This window comes from Cynocephalus volans, chromosome 16 (assembly GCF_027409185.1).
Source record: "Cynocephalus volans isolate mCynVol1 chromosome 16, mCynVol1.pri, whole genome shotgun sequence".
In the NCBI taxonomy this organism is placed as follows: Eukaryota; Metazoa; Chordata; class Mammalia; order Dermoptera; family Cynocephalidae; genus Cynocephalus; species Cynocephalus volans.
In genome coordinates, this window is record NC_084475.1 from 63,320,867 (window position 1) to 63,343,475 (window position 22,609).

General features: G+C 44.3%; 2 protein-coding genes across 2 annotated transcripts; both read right to left on the reverse strand.

Moving 5' to 3' along the window:
* Nucleotides 1–1,123: 1,123 nt before the first annotated feature.
* LOC134364776 (interferon alpha-4-like) lies at nt 1,124–1,693 on the reverse strand. The gene has a single exon (XM_063080934.1). The coding sequence runs from the start codon at nt 1,691–1,693 to the stop codon at nt 1,124–1,126; it is 570 nt and encodes a 189-aa protein (XP_062937004.1).
* Nucleotides 1,694–11,866: 10,173 nt separating this feature from the next.
* Nucleotides 11,867–12,436, reverse strand: LOC134364897 (interferon alpha-4-like). Its single transcript, XM_063081083.1, has one exon. It carries the CDS (start codon nt 12,434–12,436, stop codon nt 11,867–11,869), a length of 570 nt encoding a protein of 189 aa, XP_062937153.1.
* Nucleotides 12,437–22,609: the final 10,173 nt, after the last annotated feature.

The following is a 22,609-nucleotide window of genomic DNA, read 5'->3' on the forward strand; positions in this document are numbered from 1 at the left end:
CGTTCTACAAACCAAATGTCACTAAGGTTGCCAGTACGGTCTATTTTCCAATGTAGTGGGCAGTTTGAGTTCACACCTTCTGTGGAATCTACTGATTCCTCTTCTCAGCACATTTATTGTTTAGAAAAGACATTTATCGTCTTTGTCTCCAAAGGGTGAGTCCTTATAATGGATGGCTATTCCATCTTCTTCATCTGTGGCTCTTCTGTCCACTTCCTTTAAAGTTTGAAGGTCCTTAGAATCCAGACAATGTCTGTTTCTCCCTCTGTCATCTCTTCCCACATGACCAACTTCATTTCTGCACTTTCAGTTGCCATTATGATCCTCCAGGCATTGAATTCCTTGCCAATTGCAAATTCCTGTGTCCAACTAGTGCTGGACATTTGCACTTACATGTCTAGCAATTTGTGGGGCGTATCGGTAATTTTATTTCTATTTCCTGACATGCTTCCATCTACCTTCTGCAGAGAGAATTTTATTGGTTGTTTCATTTTCTCATTATACTGTTTCACATAACTGATATTAAGTATGAGTGTGTTTCTTTTGAGCTCTCTTTCCCTCCAAGAATCAAAGATAGAAGAGAGCATGTTCACATCCATATTCTGAGGGGAACAAACAACCTCTTTTAGGTGAAGTTCATTTTTACCGATAGCTCGAATACACTAATGTTGAGGAGATGAATTGTACCATCTGTCTTTACGTCAGGTTGTAGAGACAGGCTTGGACTTTCTTTTTAAAGAATAAACAAATACAAGCATTTTTCTATAGTAAAAATTTAATGCAGAAAGCAATATAATAGTTTCAAAAAATACAAAGAATATATTTTGTTCTATTAAGCACAGTATAAAGGCGTATTGACAAAAACAATTTCAATCTTGTCAACAGTTAGATAAATAAACATTTAAATAAATAAATAGATAGATACATTTGCACGGTCGTCTGTAAGTACCAGTCCCTGCAGGGTTGAACATGACGCTGCTGAACACCCTGAAGGCATCTGACAAACTTGAGGCACTTCATGTCATGATTGTAGCAGAAGTGACAGTCTTGGCGACCGGAGAGCTCAGGAAAGTGCGATAGTGTGTACTCGTCCATGAGAGTCGTTTCCACGTCGGACCAGGTCTCATTGCCTCCTCCCTAATCTTCCCCGCATGTTTATTGATGAAGAGAAGGATCTCACGATTTCTGCTCTCACGACCTCCCAGGCGCAAGGGCTGTGCCTCTTCTCTTTCAGGTAGAGACTGATTCTTTGGAAGTATTTCCTCACGGCCAGTGCGAAGTCCTCGTTCACCAGGGGAGTCTCTTCCACCCCCACCTCCGGCATCAGACAGGCTTCCAGGTCGTCCAGCTGCTGATAGAGTCCAGTGCAGAGTTTGTCCAAGAGGCTCTCATCCCAAGCAGCCGATGAGCCCTCTGTGGAGAAGAGGTTGAAGCTCTGCTGGGTCATCTCATGGAGGACAGAGATGGCTCGGGCCTTCTGCAGCTGGTGGCCATCCAAGTCTTCCTGGGGGAATCCGAAGTCATTTCTGTCCTTCAGGCAGGACAGAGGGGAGATTCTCCTCATTCGTCCCAGGAGTATCAAGGCCCTCCTGGTCCCCAGGCTGTGGGCCTGAGGCAGATCACAGCCCAGAGAGCAGGTCGCCTGGCAGCTGAGCACCAGCAGGGCCATCAGTAAAGGAAAGGGCAAGGCCATTGGGGATCTCGCAGATGCTGCTGGCCTGGCTGAGATGGGCGACTCTGAGCCTTAGCCGCTAGGTTCTCTGAAGAGCTTGCTTTGTGCATGTGTCTTAAATAGGGAACACACTAGTTTCCATTTTTTGGATGCCCGTGTCTTCCTTTCTACTTCTGTTTTTGCTTTCTTTATGCACTCTCTACATACTTTGAGAGCAGCGTTTCTCCACCTTTTTCTTTTCTCTTTTATTTCTTTCATGGTGGCCTGCTCATCCCTTTCCTCCAGAGCCTGGTTAAATTGTTTTTTCCGAATTGACCCTCCTGTGATAAGCTACAAAGGCGGGGGTATATCGTGCAATTATTTACGGACCGTATCTGTAGCTCAGGTTTATACGTAGAAAAGAAAGTGTGAAGTTAACTTTTTGCATTCAATGCATGTTTAAGAAGGTCTCTATAAAAATTTTAAGCCAAGACTTAAGTTTCAAAGTTATTGATTTGACTTGGCTTTATAAGTTTATTTGCTGAGCTCCTTTTTGTGTCATCTATTGACTTATATAAATTGTAATGAGTCAAATTTCACATGCAAATTCATGTTACAAAAATACACAATACCAATGTAATGACATACTTAAATATCTTTCAAAACTGCTAAAAATTATCTATCAATTCAATTATTTTCTTCCCATTAATTTCTAGTGTACCTAACTTTAAATTTTGTTCCATACGATAGAATACATTGTCACTGTGCCACCTCCCGGATGTTCCCCCAGGTGCGGTCAACTTTTATTTCTTTTTAGCACTCGACTTCATTATTGATGTGGCGAATAACTTTAGCAGAGCCACATAATAAAGCACAAATTCTTTGCATTTAATTCTCAAAGCCATTAACTCATTCAGTAGCACTCAGGAGCAAACCTCAGCTCCATCCACGAGACAGCCAAAGGCAGGCCATATGTATTCGTGTGGAGGCCACATCTCGAGACATGATTTTGAGATCAAGCGATCGTCTATTCACCGTAGGCTTGTATTGCTCATGCTGCATATGCTCTGTGGATCTTCCGAGAACTCAATGTCAATGCTTCTTGATACACAAGAAAACCCGAGGGAAATAAAAATTAGTAATAAGGGACAGGTTTTCTTAGATTTGGGCTTTGGAGAACCACAAATTATTGTAATGACTAAGATTTGTTAACACCTCTAGGAACTAATTTTCACACTTTTGGGAGCAATACCATCCCAAGAAGAATGCACGATGGAGAGAACATCAATTTTATTTAAAAAGAAAATTTTGTTTTGCACCGAAATTCAAATTTCCAACCAAACATCAGTCGGAGATTCCAATTCTAATGGAATCTTATTAAACCAAAGGAAGCCATCTTTGTCATAAATGGCAACAATGGGATGTAGGTGTGATGAAAATAAATGGCTGTTCAATTGTTGTGTACCGCTGGCGAGACACCAGAGATCTTTCTTTCCCATTTCCTTTTACATAGAAAGGAAAGTTGCTGCATTTTCCCTCCCAAGGAATGGGAATACCAAGAAAGCCAATATATGTACCTCAGTGTGATCAAACGTCACAAGGAAAGCAATATCCCACTGCAAAGGACACGACGAAGGATAATTTAGCTAAATTGAGCCCAGCCAAGGGGCAGATGAGGGGATGCGGCAGAGCAGAAGAAAAGTGGTGGAAGGGACGCAGGTCAAAGGTAGCAAACGGGCATGGGCTCCAGGAAAAGCAATCACTGCTGGTCCAGGGGTTGGTTTCAGCTTTGCTGGATCCAGCTTTCAAGAGAGTCAAGGGAGACACAACAACCACAAGAGTTTACACACAGAAAAGGCAAACTTGTGAGAGTGCAATATGCTCTCTGGATAACGGGGAAGCGAGAAATGCATCCCTTGTTTTCTCCTTGTGGATAAATGGACTCAGAAGTTGACTAATCGTCTTGTCATGTCTCCAGCAAGAAGCAAGGGAATTCACAATTTCAAAGGACACCCCTTCATTACACATGGCTATATTATTTCTCCTAGCTGTCAGAGATGATGTCTTTATTACACTGAACCTTCGAATGAACTTCGTCCTAAGAATATAGGTCGCCATGAGTCCGTAAGTTACTCTTGGCCAGAGGAGTCGTCTTATGCGGTCTTGTTTCCTGGGCATCTTAGCCTAGTTCCTATCATTTCCGGAGCTCAGTCAATATTTATGAAAGGAATAATCATTATAATAACAGTGGAAAGAATAATACCAATACATACTGGAGACATGAATTGGGAAGACAATAGATCTAAAGAATTTGTAAGCTCTTCCCGCTTCATGCAGGGAAATTGTAATGGAAGATTTTGTGACGATTTAAAAAACAAAACACAAACACTTGATTGTAGAGATGCTTTCTTCCCATTTGTAGTTTTAATATTTAGAACCTCAGGATGTGCCACAGGGCCTGGTTGCAAATGGAAGACCCACCTTCCACTTTTACTTCAGTGCCCCTCAAGGAAGCGCAATGCCTTGCCTGATCGCACATTCCTTGTCTTTTCCGATAATACGGAGACGATGTGAATGTTACAATGTGTTTGGGGACCTTGTCCCTATACACTTGTCTGTTTTTCAATTTTGGCCTGTGCCTTTGGGAATCACTTAACTCTTTCCAAGATTCAGTCAGTGTCGCTGTGAACTTTAATGAATGACATCCGTGTCATTTTCCCTGAGTCTAAATTGTGGAATCAGAGTTGGCATCAGATTTTGAAATAAACTGTGCCTAGCAAGAATGCCAGTTAATTTTCTCTTACAAATACTGTTAGTACACACAGTGTGAAAATAAAGAGTGGTCTTATTCAAAGAACATATATTCTCTTCTCACTAATCCCCCAGTCGGACTCTCTTTCCCCTCTCCTTTGCACTTAGGTATCCGACGAGCATGAATCCAGGCTGAGTAAATACGGGTGGAAGTGATGTTCACCCTGTGCAGCATGGGTCCTTCAAAGCATCCTACAAGTGATCCACCATATAATTTTTTCCATATCGACTGAGCACAGTAGCCTCAAGCGTCGCAAACCTGTTTGAACTTATATGTTGATGATGGCAAAGCTGCAAAATAGTAGGTTGTGAGGTCCCTGAAACCCCGCTCAGAGGAGGCCAACACTGAGCTCTTCTATAAAGGAAAGATAAGTTTGTATTATCATCTAACTACTGGTGGTTTTCTTTTGTTCTGTTACAGGAGCGAGCATCAACTTGACTGACAAATGCCCTTCACCAAATTCTAGACTGAAGAACCATGTCTGTAAACAATTAAACTTCCAACTTCGGAAACAACAAGCACCACTCAAGAATTGAAACAGATAATGAAAATTATAAATCATGACAGTATTTATTTAGGACAAGACACCATGTTATTCTCTCTAATCATTCTACTGTAAATTCACGATGTAGAACGTATGTTTTACATAATCCCATGATTTAGGATTCAGATGTTTTTCAGCTGGTGCAAATGTGTGAGTTTAGCTTGCTTTGGGGGGCCTGGTAAACAATCGTGTAATTGGTTAGGGAGGGTCCTGAGTATAACTTCTACGTCATTTCCTGACGTTGCTCTGAAGGCGGTGAATGAGGACTAAGCGCACTTCAATTTCCACTCTGACCACCTCCCAGGCACAGGGGCTGTATTTCTTTTCCCTCAGATAACCAATCATTTCTTGGAAATACTTCCGAACGTCATTTCCCAAATCAGGACAAGAGAGAGTTTCTCCATTTGTCATCTGCACTTGTCGCAGGCTCTTCTCAAGGCTGAAGAGTAGTTTATCGAGGAGGATCGCATCCCAAGCAGCATGGCTGTTCTCTCTTTTGAGGAGGCTGAGGATCTGCTGGAGCATCTGACCACGGAAACAGGTGGCATGTGTCTTCTGGATTGGGGTGATATTTTCTCCTGTCCAAGGAAAATTGAAGTTCTTCCTGTCCTTGAAGCATGAGTGAGATGGGATCTTTTTCATCCGTCTCACTAGCATGATGGCTTGCCGGTTTTCCAGGCCATGGCTGGAAGGCATGCCCCAGACAGATGAGCAGGCAGGGACGGAGCAGAGCACCACTCCCGCCATGAGCAGGCAGATGTGGACCATTGAGAATTTCAGTGATTCTCGAGGCGGCCGCGAGAGGGCGCGCGAACGGCCTTTTCTGAGCCTCCGGTTCCGGAAACGCGGACGGACTCGGCCGCTTTTGGTTTCAGAGGGTGCCACAGCCCGAGAGAGCAGACGTCGCCGCTTGTCGCGCCGAACCGGTGCTGCTTAAATAGTGTGGAGAACATTTTCCTCCGATGGCTGCGGAGAGAGCTCCGCCGCGGCTTGGCGCGACCCAGTTTTCTTCGGTGAGGGCCGTGAGTGTCTGAGCTGCTCCCTGTGCTCGGGGCTTTCTTTCGCGTAGAAGCCGCAGCGAGACTGAGTTTGACGGGGAAACCCATTGAGTCGGGACCCGAGGGCTCGCGACCGCACGGGCTGTGATGGTCACAGATTCCGCAGGAGTGGGGGACGCGAGGCCGGGACAGCCTGGGAAAGGGGAGCCGGGTAGACAGCGGGTCCGGGAGCAGCCCGAGTGCGGGAGCCTCGGGCGAGTGAGCGGGGACGACGGCGGTGATACCGCCGGGACCGTGACTGGGGCCGGGACCGGGGCCGGGGCCGGGGCCGGGCCGGGCCGGGAACAGGGACGGAGCCGGGGCCGGGGCCGGGGCCGGGGCCGGGACCGGGGCCGGGGCCGGGGCTGGGGCCGGGAACAGGGATGGAGTCGGGGCCGGGGCCGGGGCCGGGAGGAGGGACGTGCGCCCCCCTGTGGGGTCGTCGGAGTTTTCAGTGGCCCATGTTTCTGAGTCAGGACGTTCAAGTCTTTGAAAAAAGGAATCTAGGCAAATTAAAGCGGCATTATTTGATTTAGATCGTTTTTATGTAATTTTACTTTCCTAGCATTAAAGGAGGGAAACTCCACGATATTTGCAAGGTGCTACTTTACTTTTCAACGGACAGAACTGCCATGTTTAGGTTTCTTGTGATTCAGGATTAATCTTCGATCATTGCTCTTTCACCTGAGGTTGCTGAAACTTCTTTCGCAGAACGCCACCGTGACTTGTGTTGCTAGGAAGAAAAAGGAGCAGTGTCGTGTAGGAGCAGTTGAGGGCATTTAGCCGGTCAGAACCTTCAACGCTCTTGGGTGAGAGTGGCATAGAGTGAGTGCAATTTGCCACACTTGATGACCATGCAATTGCCACAGTCTCCCTTCTCCCTGGTGAGACTCTGAGGGATTTGCAAGTGCACGGTCATTTCTGGTCTTTACTTAAAATTGTATTACTTTGTTTCTCCTGGATAGTTTTTCACTAATTTTCATTTTTCATACGGCATGGAAATATCATTTGTGTCGATTCCTTAGATTGCGGCCTCCTTAAATTTTTGGCTTGAGGAAAGTACTCCCTAATTCCAGCCCAGGAAACAGCTTTTGAATTAGTATTGTGATTATCCGTGGTTGAAAATCAAGGAATGTCCACTCACCCTCCCTTCCAAAAAAGCCCCAATACAAATAACTTATATATTTAAATGCATTTTATATATGCTTAAAATTATATATATTTTATATGCATAGGTAATTATATGTCAATGTAAATACTTTGTTTATATTATATGTAAAGATAATTATACATACAGTATTACATATTATCTAATATTTATATATTTATAATGTTGGATTATATATGTATATACAGTTAGATTCATAGGTATACTTATGTTTACATATATTTACATATATATTATTTTAGAATAAGAAGAAAATAGATATACTACATGTAGTTTTATACAATATATATACTCCGTATATTTTTAAACCTTTTTTCTGTCCTTTCCAATTTTCTTTTTTTAGATCCCTGCTTCAAAATATATCACCAAACGTGGGTGAAACTGACTGACTGTGAAGGACAGATTAGTATTTCGTTTGTAAACTGTTCACAGAGCAGCCATTTTCTGTCACTCGACTTCCTGCCACACCGGTTCCCCGGAAGGTGCTTCAAGGGTGCTGGGCAGTTTCTCTTCTGCACCAGGCACTGCTCTAACACTGGCAGCCTGGGCTCTGCTCCTGCACAGGCCTGCAGACGGTCCCCCTCGTGGAGTTTCCATTTGAGAGGCACCAATGTGACTGGCCCTGAGCGTGTCAAGGGAGCTGCACTGAAAGCTTCTCTTGGCTTGACTCGGTTGAATGCAGACTCTACAGAGGATTACGATATTTGTTATATCAATACTCACGGTAACTATTGTTTACTATGTTCAGATTCTCAGCAAGTAACTTGCAAGTTTATGTGATTTAATCTCTCCAATTTCCACTGGAAAACTAGTACTGACAACTACTAAAGTTTTCTCACAGTTTCCCTGTCTCAGTTATAACTGGATCCACATTGCCAAGCATGTTATCACTCATGTATATGCAGTCAACACATTACTGGTGACAGACGAAGAGAACTAATGAATTAATGCCTCAGCTCTATGCTGCTATTATCTATCGATTATGTCGGAAAATATGAGCTATGGCTCCTGTGAAGAAAGGTGGAAGACATCAAATCTAGTGAATGAGTCCTTTAATAGGGAAATGCAGACAGAGGAGGCAACTTGTATTTCAGTGCAATCGAAGAAATTTAATAATGCTGTACAGGATCAAATCTCTAAGTGCTAGAATTTGAAAAGAGACATATATTGAGACGTATTTATTTCAACATTGGTTCTCATTTGTATGAATATTTCCTACTGGATTGAGATTTCTTTCATTTTTGATGAACGTGTTGAACTTCCAGTGTAATAACACGAGCGCAGTGTTGAAGTCATGACATTATCTGAGGCTCGTAAATGGAAGACAAAGTGAAAGGAAGTGGAAACAAAACTGGGACAAGCCCAAAAGCTGCAAACCCTGGGCTCGCCGTGTCAGACTCTCACATGCAAGAAGGTGCTGATAGCAGCTGGGTCGATGCCCGACACCTCCATCCCCCCAGTGGCCGCGCTACCTCCTCCCTGGTGCATTGGCCCATTTTGTGTTGCTCTAAGAGAATATCTGAGACTAGGTAATTTGGAAAGAACAGAGGTTTGTTTGTCTTATGATTCTGGGACAGCTGATTCTGGCATGGACCTCAGGCTTCCTCTACTCATGGTGGAAAACGGCAGGCACTGGCGGGTACAAGCAGATCACATGGTGAGAGGAAGCAAGAGAGGCAGGGAGGAGATGCCAGGGTCTTTTATACAACCAGCTCTCCAGGGAACTAATAGAGCAAGATTTCACTAGGGCCCCACTTCCCCCAGGGAGAACATGAATCCATTCATGAGGGATCCGCCCCCCATGACTCAGCTTCCAGCACTGCCACATTGAGGACCAGATTTCCGCATGAGTTTCGGTGGGGACCACACATCCAAATTCTATCACCTGGTGACACTGAAGATGATGTGCTCCAGTTCTCTCTGCACCGTTTGCTGTGACCTGACCCAGGTCCGTGACCTGCCAAGGCAGGAGACCGACCTCCACAGTTCTGCACCCAGGTGGGAGAATCTTCCTTTTTTCCCATCCGAAGGAGGAGAACGTATTCAGTTCCCCTGGAGCAGCTGGATGGTGGCAAATTCCAAAAGGCTCAAGCCACCTCTGTTCCCCATGAGATTATCCAACAGATCTCCAACTTCCCCCGCACGAGGGCTGAAATTCCTCACTGGACTCGATGACTCACTAGAGTCTCTGGAGCCCTGTGTGGTGCAGGAGATGGAAGAGACCCTGGGCAGGAGGAGGAAAACATACATTCCGATTTTAAATAGCCTTTCTCGATCATTTTCATGTTTGCTTTTTACTCCTTTGTAAATATCAGGTCTGATTGGTTAATTGTTCCAGAGCCAGTACACGTGCCTCGAAGAAGAGTTCCTCCCAACAGAGCCAGCATCACCTTGGCCAGATTCTCTTTCACGGGGTGGTTGCATAATGAGAGTGCACTTTGGTCATTCTTTCTAGACAGGAAACTTTTCCTCACTTGCTCATGTAGTAACTGTCGGTTTAGTTAACACTAGACGCCACTTGTACACATTGCGTGTCCGCTTGACTGGGTGCACACACTGCGGGAGAGCGCGGGGTGCCGACAGCATGTGAGTGAGCGAGGTGCACTGCCAGACCCTGCGCGTGGGGAGGAAGAGCGCTCACCGGACTCCTGCCCGGACCGTGAACATGACAGCTCAGTCTTGGTTCTGCAATTCTCTCAACTATGCATAAAGTCGTTAAATCCCGGATAGCAAACATGATGTGGCTCCAGAGAGTTTTTGGGCAAAGGGACAGTACAGACTTAACTAGAACAATTTTCTTTTACAGTAAATATAACAATATCCTTTAATGGATGAATGAATAAGGAAACTGTGACATATACATTTAAATACACCCCCCCCTCCCCACAACACAGAGCATGGAATACTACTCTGCCACAAAAAAGAATGACATACTCCCATTTGCAACAACATGGATGAGCCTGGAGAAATTTATGTTGAGTGAAATAAGCAAAGCACAGAGGTATAAATATCACATGTGCTCACTTATGTAAGGAGCTGTGAGAGAAAGAAGGAAGGAAAGAAAGTCCATAGCAGTGTGTTGGACTTGCAGAGGGACAGAGCATTCCATGGGCTACAAAGTGGAGTAAGGGGGTTGAGGGAGGGAGAGGGAGTTCGGGCATTATCGGGTGGGGGACACAGGGTACAAATGCAATTTGTGGTAATGGGCGTGCTGCCAATAGGAATCTGGCCCTCACATCATGGGCACAAGGGCTGACAATCAGCTTTCTATCTCATGAATATTCATAAACAATATTCTCTGTGTGTGTGTGTGTGTGTGTGTGTGTGTGTGTGTATGTCTGTATATATGTATATATAAAAAATGTCTTCTAACCATGAAAAAAGTATGTATTGCAAAATGGGAAAAACTATACACACAAAAAACCCCGCATTCTTTTCCCGATTTCTTCAAATTTCTGTCTTTCCCTCAGGGTCACTAACTTCTTTTCTCTCATTTCACTTCTACCGACTCCAGTATGGTTTCTGCTTATTCGTTCTACAAACCAAATGTCACTAAGGTTGCCAGTACGGTCTATTTTCCAATGTAGTGGGCAGTTTGAGTTCACACCTTCTGTGGAATCTACTGATTCCTCTTCTCAGCACATTTATTGTTTAGAAAAGACATTTATCGTCTTTGTCTCCAAAGGGTGAGTCCTTATAATGGATGGCTATTCCATCTTCTTCATCTGTGGCTCTTCTGTCCACTTCCTTTAAAGTTTGAAGGTCCTTAGAATCCAGACAATGTCTGTTTCTCCCTCTGTCATCTCTTCCCACATGACCAACTTCATTTCTGCACTTTCAGTTGCCATTATGATCCTCCAGGCATTGAATTCCTTGCCAATTGCAAATTCCTGTGTCCAACTAGTGCTGGACATTTGCACTTACATGTCTAGCAATTTGTGGGGCGTATCGGTAATTTTATTTCTATTTCCTGACATGCTTCCATCTACCTTCTGCAGAGAGAATTTTATTGGTTGTTTCATTTTCTCATTATACTGTTTCACATAACTGATATTAAGTATGAGTGTGTTTCTTTTGAGCTCTCTTTCCCTCCAAGAATCAAAGATAGAAGAGAGCATGTTCACATCCGTATTCTGAGGGGAACAAACAACCTCTTTTAGGTGAAGTTCATTTTTACCGATAGCTCGAATACACTAATGTTGAGGAGATGAATTGTACCATCTGTCTTTACGTCAGGTTGTAGAGACAGGCTTGGACTTTCTTTTTAAAGAATAAACAAATACAAGCATTTTTCTATAGTAAAAATTTAATGCAGAAAGCAATATAATAGTTTCACAAAATACAAAGAATATATTTTGTTCTATTAAGCACAGTATAAAGGCGTATTGACAAAAACAATTTCAATCTTGTCAACAGTTAGATAAATAAACATTTAAATAAATAAATAGATAGATACATTTGCACGGTCGTCTGTAAGTACCAGTCCCTGCAGGGTTGAACATGACGCTGCTGAACACCCTGAAGGCATCTGACAAACTTGAGGCACTTCATGTCATGATTGTAGCAGAAGTGACAGTCTTGGCGACCGGAGAGCTCAGGAAAGTGCGATAGTGTGTACTCGTCCATGAGAGTCGTTTCCACGTCGGACCAGGTCTCATTGCCTCCTCCCTAATCTTCCCCGCATGTTTATTGATGAAGAGAAGGATCTCACGATTTCTGCTCTCACGACCTCCCAGGCGCAAGGGCTGTGCCTCTTCTCTTTCAGGTAGAGACTGATTCTTTGGAAGTATTTCCTCACGGCCAGTGCGAAGTCCTCGTTCACCAGGGGAGTCTCTTCCACCCCCACCTCCGGCATCAGACAGGCTTCCAGGTCGTCCAGCTGCTGATAGAGTCCAGTGCAGAGTTTGTCCAAGAGGCTCTCATCCCAAGCAGCCGATGAGCCCTCTGTGGAGAAGAAGTTGAAGCTCTGCTGGGTCATCTCATGGAGGACAGAGATGGCTCGGGCCTTCTGCAGCTGGTGGCCATCCAAGTCTTCCTGGGGGAATCCGAAGTCATTTCTGTCCTTCAGGCAGGACAGAGGGGAGATTCTCCTCATTCGTCCCAGGAGTATCAAGGCCCTCCTGGTCCCCAGGCTGTGGGCCTGAGGCAGATCACAGCCCAGAGAGCAGGTCGCCTGGCAGCTGAGCACCAGCAGGGCCATCAGTAAAGGAAAGGGCAAGGCCATTGGGGATCTCGCAGATGCTGCTGGCCTGGCTGAGATGGGCGACTCTGAGCCTTAGCCGCTAGGTTCTCTGAAGAGCTTGCTTTGTGCATGTGTCTTAAATAGGGAACACACTAGTTTCCATTTTTTGGATGCCCGTGTCTTCCTTTCTACTTCTGTTTTTGCTTTCTTTATGCACTCTCTACATACTTTGAGAGCAGCGTTTCTCCACCTTTTTCTTTTCTCTTTTATTTCTTTCATGGTGGCCTGCTCATCCCTTTCCTCCAGAGCCTGGTTAAATTGTTTTTTCCGAATTGACCCTCCTGTGATAAGCTACAAAGGCGGGGGTATATCGTGCAATTATTTACGGACCGTATCTGTAGCTCAGGTTTATACGTAGAAAAGAAAGTGTGAAGTTAACTTTTTGCATTCAATGCATGTTTAAGAAGGTCTCTATAAAAATTTTAAGCCAAGACTTAAGTTTCAAAGTTATTGATTTGACTTGGCTTTATAAGTTTATTTGCTGAGCTCCTTTTTGTGTCATCTATTGACTTATATAAATTGTAATGAGTCAAATTTCACATGCAAATTCATGTTACAAAAATACACAATACCAATGTAATGACATACTTAAATATCTTTCAAAACTGCTAAAAATTATCTATCAATTCAATTATTTTCTTCCCATTAATTTCTAGTGTACCTAACTTTAAATTTTGTTCCATACGATAGAATACATTGTCACTGTGCCACCTCCCGGATGTTCCCCCAGGTGCGGTCAACTTTTATTTCTTTTTAGCACTCGACTTCATTATTGATGTGGCGAATAACTTTAGCAGAGCCACATAATAAAGCACAAATTCTTTGCATTTAATTCTCAAAGCCATTAACTCATTCAGTAGCACTCAGGAGCAAACCTCAGCTCCATCCACGAGACAGCCAAAGGCAGGCCATATGTATTCGTGTGGAGGCCACATCTCGAGACATGATTTTGAGATCAAGCGATCGTCTATTCACCGTAGGCTTGTATTGCTCATGCTGCATATGCTCTGTGGATCTTCCGAGAACTCAATGTCAATGCTTCTTGATACACAAGAAAACCCGAGGGAAATAAAAATTAGTAATAAGGGACAGGTTTTCTTAGATTTGGGCTTTGGAGAACCACAAATTATTGTAATGACTAAGATTTGTTAACACCTCTAGGAACTAATTTTCACACTTTTGGGAGCAATACCATCCCAAGAAGAATGCACGATGGAGAGAACATCAATTTTATTTAAAAAGAAAATTTTGTTTTGCACCGAAATTCAAATTTCCAACCAAACATCAGTCGGAGATTCCAATTCTAATGGAATCTTATTAAACCAAAGGAAGACATCTTTGTCATAAATGGCAACAATGGGATGTAGGTGTGATGAAAATAAATGGCTGTTCAATTGTTGTGTACCGCTGGCGAGACACCAGAGATCTTTCTTTCCCATTTCCTTTTACATAGAAAGGAAAGTTGCTGCATTTTCCCTCCCAAGGAATGGGAATACCAAGAAAGCCAATATATGTACCTCAGTGTGATCAAACGTCACAAGGAAAGCAATATCCCACTGCAAAGGACACGACGAAGGATAATTTAGCTAAATTGAGCCCAGCCAAGGGGCAGATGAGGGGATGCGGCAGAGCAGAAGAAAAGTGGTGGAAGGGACGCAGGTCAAAGGTAGCAAACGGGCATGGGCTCCAGGAAAAGCAATCACTGCTGGTCCAGGGGTTGGTTTCAGCTTTGCTGGATCCAGCTTTCAAGAGAGTCAAGGGAGACACAACAACCACAAGAGTTTACACACAGAAAAGGCAAACTTGTGAGAGTGCAATATGCTCTCTGGATAACGGGGAAGCGAGAAATGCATCCCTTGTTTTCTCCTTGTGGATAAATGGACTCAGAAGTTGACTAATCGTCTTGTCATGTCTCCAGCAAGAAGCAAGGGAATTCACAATTTCAAAGGACACCCCTTCATTACACATGGCTATATTATTTCTCCTAGCTGTCAGAGATGATGTCTTTATTACACTGAACCTTCGAATGAACTTCGTCCTAAGAATATAGGTCGCCATGAGTCCGTAAGTTACTCTTGGCCAGAGGAGTCGTCTTATGCGGTCTTGTTTCCTGGGCATCTTAGCCTAGTTCCTATCATTTCCGGAGCTCAGTCAATATTTATGAAAGGAATAATCATTATAATAACAGTGGAAAGAATAATACCAATACATACTGGAGACATGAATTGGGAAGACAATAGATCTAAAGAATTTGTAAGCTCTTCCCGCTTCATGCAGGGAAATTGTAATGGAAGATTTTGTGACGATTTAAAAAACAAAACACAAACACTTGATTGTAGAGATGCTTTCTTCCCATTTGTAGTTTTAATATTTAGAACCTCAGGATGTGCCACAGGGCCTGGTTGCAAATGGAAGACCCACCTTCCACTTTTACTTCAGTGCCCCTCAAGGAAGCGCAATGCCTTGCCTGATCGCACATTCCTTGTCTTTTCCGATAATACGGAGACGATGTGAATGTTACAATGTGTTTGGGGACCTTGTCCCTATACACTTGTCTGTTTTTCAATTTTGGCCTGTGCCTTTGGGAATCACTTAACTCTTTCCAAGATTCAGTCAGTGTCGCTGTGAACTTTAATGAATGACATCCGTGTCATTTTCCCTGAGTCTAAATTGTGGAATCAGAGTTGGCATCAGATTTTGAAATAAACTGTGCCTAGCAAGAATGCCAGTTAATTTTCTCTTACAAATACTGTTAGTACACACAGTGTGAAAATAAAGAGTGGTCTTATTCAAAGAACATATATTCTCTTCTCACTAATCCCCCAGTCGGACTCTCTTTCCCCTCTCCTTTGCACTTAGGTATCCGACGAGCATGAATCCAGGCTGAGTAAATACGGGTGGAAGTGATGTTCACCCTGTGCAGCATGGGTCCTTCAAAGCATCCTACAAGTGATCCACCATATAATTTTTTCCATATCGACTGAGCACAGTAGCCTCAAGCGTCGCAAACCTGTTTGAACTTATATGTTGATGATGGCAAAGCTGCAAAATAGTAGGTTGTGAGGTCCCTGAAACCCCGCTCAGAGGAGGCCAACACTGAGCTCTTCTATAAAGGAAAGATAAGTTTGTATTATCATCTAACTACTGGTGGTTTTCTTTTGTTCTGTTACAGGAGCGAGCATCAACTTGACTGACAAATGCCCTTCACCAAATTCTAGACTGAAGAACCATGTCTGTAAACAATTAAACTTCCAACTTCGGAAACAACAAGCACCACTCAAGAATTGAAACAGATAATGAAAATTATAAATCATGACAGTATTTATTTAGGACAAGACACCATGTTATTCTCTCTAATCATTCTACTGTAAATTCACGATGTAGAACGTATGTTTTACATAATCCCATGATTTAGGATTCAGATGTTTTTCAGCTGGTGCAAATGTGTGAGTTTAGCTTGCTTTGGGGGGCCTGGTAAACAATCGTGTAATTGGTTAGGGAGGGTCCTGAGTATAACTTCTACGTCATTTCCTGACGTTGCTCTGAAGGCGGTGAATGAGGACTAAGCGCACTTCAATTTCCACTCTGACCACCTCCCAGGCACAGGGGCTGTATTTCTTTTCCCTCAGATAACCAATCATTTCTTGGAAATACTTCCGAACGTCATTTCCCAAATCAGGACAAGAGAGAGTTTCTCCATTTGTCATCTGCACTTGTCGCAGGCTCTTCTCAAGGCTGAAGAGTAGTTTATCGAGGAGGATCGCATCCCAAGCAGCATGGCTGTTCTCTCTTTTGAGGAGGCTGAGGATCTGCTGGAGCATCTGACCACGGAAACAGGTGGCATGTGTCTTCTGGATTGGGGTGATATTTTCTCCTGTCCAAGGAAAATTGAAGTTCTTCCTGTCCTTGAAGCATGAGTGAGATGGGATCTTTTTCATCCGTCTCACTAGCATGATGGCTTGCCGGTTTTCCAGGCCATGGCTGGAAGGCATGCCCCAGACAGATGAGCAGGCAGGGACGGAGCAGAGCACCACTCCCGCCATGAGCAGGCAGATGTGGACCATTGAGAATTTCAGTGATTCTCGAGGCGGCCGCGAGAGGGCGCGCGAACGGCCTTTTCTGAGCCTCCGGTTCCGGAAACGCGGACGGACTCGGCCGCTTTTGGTTTCAGAGGGTGCCACAGCCCGAGAGAGCAGACGTCGCCGCTTGTCGCGCCGAACCGGTGCTGCTTAAATAGTGTGGAGAACATTTTCCTCCGATGGCTGCGGAGAGAGCTCCGCCGCGGCTTGGCGCGACCCAGTTTTCTTCGGTGAGGGCCGTGAGTGTCTGAGCTGCTCCCTGTGCTCGGGGCTTTCTTTCGCGTAGAAGCCGCAGCGAGACTGAGTTTGACGGGGAAACCCATTGAGTCGGGACCCGAGGGCTCGCGACCGCACGGGCTGTGATGGTCACAGATTCCGCAGGAGTGGGGGACGCGAGGCCGGGACAGCCTGGGAAAGGGGAGCCGGGTAGACAGCGGGTCCGGGAGCAGCCCGAGTGCGGGAGCCTCGGGCGAGTGAGCGGGGACGACGGCGGTGATACCGCCGGGACCGTGACTGGGGCCGGGACCGGGGCCGGGGCCGGGGCCGGGCCGGGCCGGGAACAGGGACGGAGCCGGGGCCGGGGCCGGGGCCGGGGCCGGGACCGGGGCCGGGGCCGGGGCTGGGGCCGGGAACAGGGATGGAGTCGGGGCCGGGGCCGGGGCCGGGAGGAGGGACGTGCGCCCCCCTGTGGGGTCGTCGGAGTTTTCAGTGGCCCATGTTTCTGAGTCAGGACGTTCAAGTCTTTGAAAAAAGGAATCTAGGCAAATTAAAGCGGCATTATTTGATTTAGATCGTTTTTATGTAATTTTACTTTCCTAGCATTAAAGGAGGGAAACTCCACGATATTTGCAAGGTGCTACTTTACTTTTCAACGGACAGAACTGCCATGTTTAGGTTTCTTGTGATTCAGGATTAATCTTCGATCATTGCTCTTTCACCTGAGGTTGCTGAAACTTCTTTCGCAGAACGCCACCGTGACTTGTGTTGCTAGGAAGAAAAAGGAGCAGTGTCGTGTAGGAGCAGTTGAGGGCATTTAGCCGGTCAGAACCTTCAACGCTCTTGGGTGAGAGTGGCATAGAGTGAGTGCAATTTGCCACACTTGATGACCATGCAATTGCCACAGTCTCCCTTCTCCCTGGTGAGACTCTGAGGGATTTGCAAGTGCACGGTCATTTCTGGTCTTTACTTAAAATTGTATTACTTTGTTTCTCCTGGATAGTTTTTCACTAATTTTCATTTTTCATACGGCATGGAAATATCATTTGTGTCGATTCCTTAGATTGCGGCCTCCTTAAATTTTTGGCTTGAGGAAAGTACTCCCTAATTCCAGCCCAGGAAACAGCTTTTGAATTAGTATTGTGATTATCCGTGGTTGAAAATCAAGGAATGTCCACTCACCCTCCCTTCCAAAAAAGCCCCAATACAAATAACTTATATATTTAAATGCATTTTATATATGCTTAAAATTATATATATTTTATATGCATAGGTAATTATATGTCAATGTAAATACTTTGTTTATATTATATGTAAAGATAATTATACATACAGTATTACATATTATCTAATATTTATATATTTATAATGTTGGATTATATATGTATATACAGTTAGATTCATAGGTATACTTATGTTTACATATATTTACATATATATTATTTTAGAATAAGAAGAAAATAGATATACTACATGTAGTTTTATACAATATATATACTCCGTATATTTTTAAACCTTTTTTCTGTCCTTTCCAATTTTCTTTTTTTAGATCCCTGCTTCAAAATATATCACCAAACGTGGGTGAAACTGACTGACTGTGAAGGACAGATTAGTATTTCGTTTGTAAACTGTTCACAGAGCAGCCATTTTCTGTCACTCGACTTCCTGCCACACCGGTTCCCCGGAAGGTGCTTCAAGGGTGCTGGGCAGTTTCTCTTCTGCACCAGGCACTGCTCTAACACTGGCAGCCTGGGCTCTGCTCCTGCACAGGCCTGCAGACGGTCCCCCTCGTGGAGTTTCCATTTGAGAGGCACCAATGTGACTGGCCCTGAGCGTGTCAAGGGAGCTGCACTGAAAGCTTCTCTTGGCTTGACTCGGTTGAATGCAGACTCTACAGAGGATTACGATATTTGTTATATCAATACTCACGGTAACTATTGTTTACTATGTTCAGATTCTCAGCAAGTAACTTGCAAGTTTATGTGATTTAATCTCTCCAATTTCCACTGGAAAACTAGTACTGACAACTACTAAAGTTTTCTCACAGTTTCCCTGTCTCAGTTATAACTGGATCCACATTGCCAAGCATGTTATCACTCATGTATATGCAGTCAACACATTACTGGTGACAGACGAAGAGAACTAATGAATTAATGCCTCAGCTCTATGCTGCTATTATCTATCGATTATGTCGGAAAATATGAGCTATGGCTCCTGTGAAGAAAGGTGGAAGACATCAAATCTAGTGAATGAGTCCTTTAATAGGGAAATGCAGACAGAGGAGGCAACTTGTATTTCAGTGCAATCGAAGAAATTTAATAATGCTGTACAGGATCAAATCTCTAAGTGCTAGAATTTGAAAAGAGACATATATTGAGACGTATTTATTTCAACATTGGTTCTCATTTGTATGAATATTTCCTACTGGATTGAGATTTCTTTCATTTTTGATGAACGTGTTGAACTTCCAGTGTAATAACACGAGCGCAGTGTTGAAGTCATGACATTATCTGAGGCTCGTAAATGGAAGACAAAGTGAAAGGAAGTGGAAACAAAACTGGGACAAGCCCAAAAGCTGCAAACCCTGGGCTCGCCGTGTCAGACTCTCACATGCAAGAAGGTGCTGATAGCAGCTGGGTCGATGCCCGACACCTCCATCCCCCCAGTGGCCGCGCTACCTCCTCCCTGGTGCATTGGCCCATTTTGTGTTGCTCTAAGAGAATATCTGAGACTAGGTAATTTGGAAAGAACAGAGGTTTGTTTGTCTTATGATTCTGGGACAGCTGATTCTGGCATGGACCTCAGGCTTCCTCTACTCATGGTGGAAAACGGCAGGCACTGGCGGGTACAAGCAGATCACATGGTGAGAGGAAGCAAGAGAGGCAGGGAGGAGATGCCAGGGTCTTTTATACAACCAGCTCTCCAGGGAACTAATAGAGCAAGATTTCACTAGGGCCCCACTTCCCCCAGGGAGAACATGAATCCATTCATGAGGGATCCGCCCCCCATGACTCAGCTTCCAGCACTGCCACATTGAGGACCAGATTTCCGCATGAGTTTCGGTGGGGACCACACATCCAAATTCTATCACCTGGTGACACTGAAGATGATGTGCTCCAGTTCTCTCTGCACCGTTTGCTGTGACCTGACCCAGGTCCGTGACCTGCCAAGGCAGGAGACCGACCTCCACAGTTCTGCACCCAGGTGGGAGAATCTTCCTTTTTTCCCATCCGAAGGAGGAGAACGTATTCAGTTCCCCTGGAGCAGCTGGATGGTGGCAAATTCCAAAAGGCTCAAGCCACCTCTGTTCCCCATGAGATTATCCAACAGATCTCCAACTTCCCCCGCACGAGGGCTGAAATTCCTCACTGGACTCGATGACTCACTAGAGTCTCTGGAGCCCTGTGTGGTGCAGGAGATGGAAGAGACCCTGGGCAGGAGGAGGAAAACATACATTCCGATTTTAAATAGCCTTTCTCGATCATTTTCATGTTTGCTTTTTACTCCTTTGTAAATATCAGGTCTGATTGGTTAATTGTTCCAGAGCCAGTACACGTGCCTCGAAGAAGAGTTCCTCCCAACAGAGCCAGCATCACCTTGGCCAGATTCTCTTTCACGGGGTGGTTGCATAATGAGAGTGCACTTTGGTCATTCTTTCTAGACAGGAAACTTTTCCTCACTTGCTCATGTAGTAACTGTCGGTTTAGTTAACACTAGACGCCACTTGTACACATTGCGTGTCCGCTTGACTGGGTGCACACACTGCGGGAGAGCGCGGGGTGCCGACAGCATGTGAGTGAGCGAGGTGCACTGCCAGACCCTGCGCGTGGGGAGGAAGAGCGCTCACCGGACTCCTGCCCGGACCGTGAACATGACAGCTCAGTCTTGGTTCTGCAATTCTCTCAACTATGCATAAAGTCGTTAAATCCCGGATAGCAAACATGATGTGGCTCCAGAGAGTTTTTGGGCAAAGGGACAGTACAGACTTAACTAGAACAATTTTCTTTTACAGTAAATATAACAATATCCTTTAATGGATGAATGAATAAGGAAACTGTGACATATACATTTAAATACACCCCCCCCTCCCCACAACACAGAGCATGGAATACTACTCTGCCACAAAAAAGAATGACATACTCCCATTTGCAACAACATGGATGAGCCTGGAGAAATTTATGTTGAGTGAAATAAGCAAAGCACAGAGGTATAAATATCACATGTGCTCACTTATGTAAGGAGCTGTGAGAGAAAGAAGGAAGGAAAGAAAGTCCATAGCAGTGTGTTGGACTTGCAGAGGGACAGAGCATTCCATGGGCTACAAAGTGGAGTAAGGGGGTTGAGGGAGGGAGAGGGAGTTCGGGCATTATCGGGTGGGGGACACAGGGTACAAATGCAATTTGTGGTAATGGGCGTGCTGCCAATAGGAATCTGGCCCTCACATCATGGGCACAAGGGCTGACAATCAGCTTTCTATCTCATGAATATTCATAAACAATATTCTCTGTGTGTGTGTGTGTGTGTGTGTGTGTGTGTGTGTATGTCTGTATATATGTATATATAAAAAATGTCTTCTAACCATGAAAAAAGTATGTATTGCAAAATGGGAAAAACTATACACACAAAAAACCCCGCATTCTTTTCCCGATTTCTTCAAATTTCTGTCTTTCCCTCAGGGTCACTAACTTCTTTTCTCTCATTTCACTTCTACCGACTCCAGTATGGTTTCTGCTTATTCGTTCTACAAACCAAATGTCACTAAGGTTGCCAGTACGGTCTATTTTCCAATGTAGTGGGCAGTTTGAGTTCACACCTTCTGTGGAATCTACTGATTCCTCTTCTCAGCACATTTATTGTTTAGAAAAGACATTTATCGTCTTTGTCTCCAAAGGGTGAGTCCTTATAATGGATGGCTATTCCATCTTCTTCATCTGTGGCTCTTCTGTCCACTTCCTTTAAAGTTTGAAGGTCCTTAGAATCCAGACAATGTCTGTTTCTCCCTCTGTCATCTCTTCCCACATGACCAACTTCATTTCTGCACTTTCAGTTGCCATTATGATCCTCCAGGCATTGAATTCCTTGCCAATTGCAAATTCCTGTGTCCAACTAGTGCTGGACATTTGCACTTACATGTCTAGCAATTTGTGGGGCGTATCGGTAATTTTATTTCTATTTCCTGACATGCTTCCATCTACCTTCTGCAGAGAGAATTTTATTGGTTGTTTCATTTTCTCATTATACTGTTTCACATAACTGATATTAAGTATGAGTGTGTTTCTTTTGAGCTCTCTTTCCCTCCAAGAATCAAAGATAGAAGAGAGCATGTTCACATCCATATTCTGAGGGGAACAAACAACCTCTTTTAGGTGAAGTTCATTTTTACCTATAGCTCGAATACACTAATGTTGAGGAGATGAATTGTACCATCTGTCTTTACGTCAGGTTGTAGAGACAGGCTTGGACTTTCTTTTTAAAGAATAAACAAATACAAGCATTTTTCTATAGTAAAAATTTAATGCAGAAAGCAATATAATAGTTTCAAAAAATACAAAGAATATATTTTGTTCTATTAAGCACAGTATAAAGGCGTATTGACAAAAACAATTTCAATCTTGTCAACAGTTAGATAAATAAACATTTAAATAAATAAATAGATAGATACATTTGCACGGTCGTCTGTAAGTACCAGTCCCTGCAGGGTTGAACATGACGCTGCTGAACACCCTGAAGGCATCTGACAAACTTGAGGCACTTCATGTCATGATTGTAGCAGAAGTGACAGTCTTGGCGACCGGAGAGCTCAGGAAAGTGCGATAGTGTGTACTCGTCCATGAGAGTCGTTTCCACGTCGGACCAGGTC